Source organism: Poecilia latipinna, unplaced genomic scaffold (genome assembly GCF_001443285.1).
Source record: "Poecilia latipinna isolate Pla-1442-1.1 unplaced genomic scaffold, P_latipinna-1.0 Scaffold156, whole genome shotgun sequence".
In the NCBI taxonomy this organism is placed as follows: Eukaryota; Metazoa; Chordata; class Actinopteri; order Cyprinodontiformes; family Poeciliidae; genus Poecilia; species Poecilia latipinna.
In genome coordinates this window covers 258,802-265,012 of record NW_015112772.1, presented here as the reverse complement: position 1 = coordinate 265,012, position 6,211 = coordinate 258,802, and the positions used below count along the sequence as shown (strand labels likewise).

The 6,211-nt window shown below is 41.3% G+C and overlaps 1 protein-coding gene across 6 annotated transcripts in view; it reads right to left on the bottom strand.

Annotated features, from left to right (window-relative positions):
* Positions 1 to 2,580: 2,580 nt before the first annotated feature.
* Positions 2,581 to 6,211, bottom strand: part of chchd3a (coiled-coil-helix-coiled-coil-helix domain containing 3a) — an 84,680-nt gene continuing 81,049 nt past the window's right edge. For all 6 annotated transcript variants that reach the window (XM_015029526.1, XM_015029528.1, XM_015029527.1 and 3 more), the window contains one exon: positions 2,581 to 3,148. In XM_015029526.1, the coding sequence (XP_014885012.1) occupies positions 3,139 to 3,148 (10 nt within the window). In that variant the 3' untranslated portion in view covers positions 2,581 to 3,138. The remainder of the gene's footprint in view (positions 3,149 to 6,211) is intronic.

The following is a 6,211-nucleotide window of genomic DNA, read 5'->3' as shown; positions in this document are numbered from 1 at the left end:
GTAGAGGAGCGTGTGGAGAGACTTTAAAGCAAAAAGCAATTCCTTCCTCGGAGAAGGTCATTACATCGAAGGTGGTTAGTCATCATGGTGGAGGATGTTGTCTTTTGTGCTGCAGAGTTAAGTGCTTTGTGATATATATATATATATATATATATATATATATATATATATATATATATATATATATATATATTTTTTTTTTTTTTTTTTCCATTTCAGCTTCTTTAAAGAGTCGACCGCAGTGTGGGACGGAAATATCATAGAAGCGCCGAAATGAAATTCTGGCTTTATCTTTACGACGAGAGCAGCCCAGTACGGGAACTGGTGTTAGTGGGAGTTACAAAAGGCTCGCGTTTCACACGGAGCGCAGGGACCGGTGGAGGCTGCGGGGATGTATAAGCTCGTGAAAGCAGGAGATAAAATGATCAGGGTGACGCCAGGAGAAATGGAAAATAAGTATTCCACAGATTTCACAGATCGTAAAAAAAAAAAAAAAGCAGAATGATGGAGAGAGTCAGAAAAAAAGATTCTTATAAAATCTGAATAAACAGGGCCTTGGAGAGGTATTCACACCCCTCAAGCCTGTTTCACATGCAGTGCAGCATAGTACAATGTATAATATAAGGATTTTATCTGACTGCATGTCAAGAGTCACAAATGTTTTCTTTACAGATTAACCCCAAAGCATGATGCTGCCATCACCGAGTGACATGATGTCATGAAATGTTGGGCTTCTGTCGCTCAAAGGGTCAAGATATGTTTTCGAGGTACTGTCTGACTGAAAGACTGTGTATTTTTTCACTAAGTATCTGTGAGAAATTGTTTTTTTTTTTTGTTTTGTTTTTTTTCTAACCCCCAGCGATGTGATAAACTCCACAAAATACTGCGCCGTCACCATCTGCTCAGAAGCGACAGTGTGGTTGACCTCTGCGGGTCTTTTTGTCTCTTTAAAAGAAGAATTATTAAAAACTAAAGCCACCTGAAGCACAACAGTCGTGACTCAAGAGTGGTAGAAAAACATGAAGCTTTTTCGGGGAGAAGTCCATGTGTCACACAAATGAAAAAAAAAAATCAATTTTGAATCATGAAGCACTGGCACTATAGAGCATATATCAAAAACTAAAGGAATATGGTTTTGTCTCTTTAACGTCATTATGTTCATATTTTAACATATCCGACATGGAATCTAATTACGGCCTGAATGAAGTCTTAAATGGATTATTATTGGTGCATTGTTAGATAGTAAAGAAATGCATTTGGTGAAAAACACGACAAAAGATGACTAAAAAAAAAAGAAAAAAAAAAGCCCGGTTTGTTCCTTGGAGAAACACCTGCCACGAACCTCAAAATCTATAATCCCGAACCTTTAGAAAACTCCTCACACACACGCATACGCCACACACACACACACACACACACACACACACACACACACACACACACAGAAAAAGAAGCAAAGCCGTAACCCCTCTGAGACTCCAAAAGTCAAAAAGCAGAAGGACAGCTGACTGACATTCAGAGGCGGATTAGTCACAACAAATCACACGCTTGCGTGGATACACACACACACACACTCCCGCGCGCGCACACACACACACACACACTCCCTGTCCATCACAGAGCTGCTCCTTCTGATGCCGAATTAAGATAAGTTCTCCTCTGTGATGACCTGCGATCACATCGGACTCGGGCCGCGTCCCTTTAAACAACGCATCCACAACATTAGCGCAGCTGTAGGAAAAAAAAAAAAAAAGAGTCGATGAATTACCGCTGCTTAAACCCACACTGGAAAAACTCAAGCGACACGCAGAGTTTGTTGGTTTAGTCCAATCCAAGCGGGAGTTTGGCAGAATGCAAAGCTAGTAGAAAGAAAATGCTCTGACAGACGAGAATAGAGTTGTAGTGTGCTGGAGGGAGCAGGCATAGAGAGAGGGAACAAAACTAAGAAAATGGAAAATAAAAAATTTAAACTATTTTTTGTTTTTTCTAGAAACATGATTAAAAAATGGAGAAGTTTAGTCTCTGAAATCTGAAGTCTCACCCACAGTTTACTGGTGCAATTGCTGATCTCATTGCATAATTCGGTATTCCTTAACTAACTTGAGGAATATCAGGTAAACTATGCCCAGGTTTCCCATTTCTTTAAAAAAAAAAAATAAGATTTTATACTCAAAAAAAGGATAAAGATTTTATCTGGTACCAGCTGTATTTAACTGCATGTCTGTTTAATTTTTTAATTGTGAACGAGTAAAACGGTTTGGTAGTTTCTTTACATTCATCCAATGTCTTCTGCTCAAAGTCCACAATTTATTTAGATTTTTTTTATGATGTTAAAAAAAATTAACATATATCCACAGGCATTCTGCAATATAACTCAGATGTTTTAATTACCCTTAAAAAAATCTTTGTATTTTGGCCATTTAGCAAAAATTTTAGCATTTTTAATGGACCTAAAATAAGAAATACTCATCAATTCGTCATTTATACCCACCTATCCTTGCAGGGTCGTCTTCTGCAGGAATCGGGTGCTTGTGAAAACTCAACATGAATATCACCACAAAGGTCAAACAAACAAATGCAGAGTAGCAGCAGACGCTTACTTGTGTTTATTTGTGTACATTATTGTGTATGAGGAGCAGGAAAACAATAAATAATGGAGAACAAAGTAGGACTGACGTTTACTAGCATGATTACTCGTTTTTCGAACTGTCCAGGTGAGAGCGTGATAAGGGATTGGCTGGCTTTCTGGAGGTGGCGAACGGTTTGCGGTAAAAAAAAAAACAACAGACGGGCCCGGCTCGGTCACGTTGCGCCGTGTTGTTCTCCCGCCCGCGCTGCGTTTCCGAAACATCCACGCAGCATCACCGCCTCTCCGCCGCACTCACAGGAGAGATCGACAAAGGGAAAAAGAGGAAAGGGAAGGCGGTAGAAACTACTGTCTGGATCTCTCTTCCTGTCTCGGGGTGTTGTGTTCAGTGACTCTAGTTTGGTTCGGTGCTCCGCTGGGTTCTGAAGGTGCGTGTGTCTTGGTGCCGACTCATACCTCTTCTTCTCCATTCTAGTTTGTCAGTCCGTCCGTTTATAATCCCCCTCCAATATACTCAGAATTGCTCCTCCTTCATCCTTATCCACCAGTCCTCAACTTGTTCTGCAGACAAATCAGAGAGGAGAGAGTGAATCAGAGAAACGCACAGGCAACAAAAAAAGAGAGACGTAAATCACAACAGACAAACAGAGGAGGAAGATATTATTTCACACACGAGAGAAGACACAAACAGGGGGAAAAGCCTGAGAGTACAATAAAAGAGAAGAGGATGAAGTGAGTTCAGGAAGCAGAGAAGGGACCCAAGGGCACTGGATTCCATATTAGTGATAAGTGCGAGCACAAATCCCCAGCTCTCCCTGTCAATAACCATTTGAACCGGCCTTCTGCAGCAGATGTGACAAGAAAACACACCTAAGAGAAGACGAGGGAGAGGGAAGAAAAAGGGAAGCAGCAGATATAAACAATGGGTATAACGTAGATAAAAAGGAAGAAGCAAAACTACCCTGTTCCTCAGCGACCGCCTTAATAACGGCACTGAAAGATCTCTCTGAAGGAATCCGAGTTTATTTCCCACACTATTGAACCAGCCTTAAAATAAATATTGGATAAAGAAACAGCTGCTGCTGGAATACCAACTAGAGAGAAACACCGGCTTGACAGTTTCAGTTACAATTTATTGAAAACATCTTGAGAATAAGATACTTTCTGTTAAAAAAAAAAAAAAAAAAAAAATCCATTACAACTCTAAATCCAGGATGGAGAGTCTTCTTTTTAATCTGTTTTCACCAAATTACGCTTAGATACGCAGCACTTGCAAAATTCCCTGGAAATATGTTTATTTCTAAATTGCAGGGACCTAAACTCACAGAGAAAATTAAAAATGTAGTTTATTTATTTATTTATTCTTTTTCTCCTTCCGTGTTGCAGTCCAGCTTTTGCGCTGCTGTTACTCTGACTCGGTTGGAAACTGAGTTTTTTTTCGTCAAGGAAGGGATCATAAACATTTCCAAGTATCAGTCAGACCCAAAACCTTAAGGTGTCAGCGGGAAAGCCGGAAACAAGGAGGAGTTTCGTTTTATAACGTCGTACTGCAACAAAAGTATGACTTTTAATGGGGACAGCGTTAAAGAGTCCAGCGCTAGAACAGAAAGAAATATCTGTCGCTTGAAGAGACGTCCTTACAATCCCAACTTTTTAAAGACAGAGTAAGTAAACATTGTCAAATCAAGATGTCTCCTAACAGAGAACACCGATTGGTGGAAATGTATCAAAAGACGATTGGTTTTTAAGTCACAAAAAGCATTTAGACTGAAAGTTGCTGCATATAACCAGCTCAAAAACAGCATAATAGAGGCTTTAACATTGGGATTTCCACCCACTGCATAAATGCGCTCATATTAAGAGCTGCATTTTTCTTCATGTTTCAACAGAAGTAACAAAAGATTACTTTATTTTCGAGTTTTAAACATTTTTGATTCCAATAAGAGGAAAAAGTTAAGTTTCGTAAACAAATAATTGGCTCAGCAAAAAAATAAAAAATTAAAAAAATTAAAAAAAACTCCAACACCGATTTAAAAAACAAAAAAACATGAAGTAGGAGAAGTTGTAAGGGTTGAAATTCTGTCTGGCGAAATATAAACCAGAAGCTACAATAAATTAAAAACACAGACACTCTTGAGATTTAATAAACTGTGAAACGCGACAATGCACTAGTTAAAGACAAGATATGGATTTTAATGACTGCGCCATGGGCCAGTTTCTCATTCCAGTGCCTGCAAAAACACAACTCGGCCCGACAACACAGACGGGCATCTTGCTCAGGCTTTTGAGACTGACAGGGCAGACAGACGGGTCAGCCTAAAAAATAAAGTGGCGAAGGAAGAGATAGGGAGGAAAAAGGCAGTCATGCAGCAAGAATATGGAATGAGGCGGTAAGCAGTGGATGGAGAGATCAGCCTCTGCGATAAACTCCTATTCATTGAAAGAGAGAGAGAGGAAGAAGAGACTTTATCTGTACCTCCACCGCCTCTTTCTCACTGCTTGCTATCAAGCCTGCTAAGAGCTGAATGCATTAGAAATGTGACTTGGGATGAAGGGATGGGGGATGAAGGGAAGAAAGGAATGAAGAGGTGGTGAGGGGTGAAGGGCACAAAAGGAGAGCAAAAGTGGGTCTAAATGTTATCACTGACTGCTGCGATAAAAAGGCTAATTATCAGTAACAAAGGCCGAGCGGCTGACGGCGCTACGGTCTCCGGTTGGCGGGTCGGCATTGTCGAAGTCGGATTTTTGGGGGATTGGGCCGCCGTCCGTGGCGATACGGCAGCTTGGACATCGCTGTCGGTGCCCCTGGCGCCGGCTGCGTGTTCTGGTCAACTTCTGAATTTGAAGGGGAAACCGATTTCGTCACGAGAAAAAGACTCTCTGGGCCGCGCTACCAAGCGTCTCCGACTTATGAGAAGCAACTGTTTAGAGGTCACTTTTGGATCTTCTGACCTGCAGAGCTAAAACAAAAAAGGAGCGTCCCTTTGTTCTTGCGGCGGCTTCCTGCTAGGCTCTGATAAAGCTGCATAAACATCCTAATCAGGAGGCTACATCAGCTCATATCAAACCCTACTTCATTCCTTCCCATTTTACTCTGTCGGCTGTGTAATTCTGCATATTATTCCTTTAAAGCCTTATCACGGAACCGTCTCCTTTACACCTAATGACTTTAAAAGCAAGTCTTAAGACAGATAAGCCCAGATGAACAGGAGTGCGCCGCGATTGCTGCCGGGTGATAAACACAAGCGGATTACCATGCCGTCTCCGGCTTGCTTCCAAACAATTTACAAGATTATAACACAGCAGCCAGAATGTGAGCGCACCCCTCGCCGCATTCTGACGAGCGTTACAGGTAGCGGCGTCGGGCAAACGCGCAAACGCACGCGCGCGCGCGGGCGGCGCGAGATGAATAAAACATCGGGGCAATTTACATGATGTATAGCTTAAAAATGTGCCTGCATCTGACTTTTAGATCTAATACTAATACCCACGAGTGACCGAGAGAGAGGCAAAACTCAGTTTTCCTCATTTCCGGGAAAACAATGCAATTGCAGAAAAAAAAAGAGAGAGAAAAAAATCTAATAGAAAAGCTCTATGAATGCAAATTGAGTCTTTTTGGGGGGG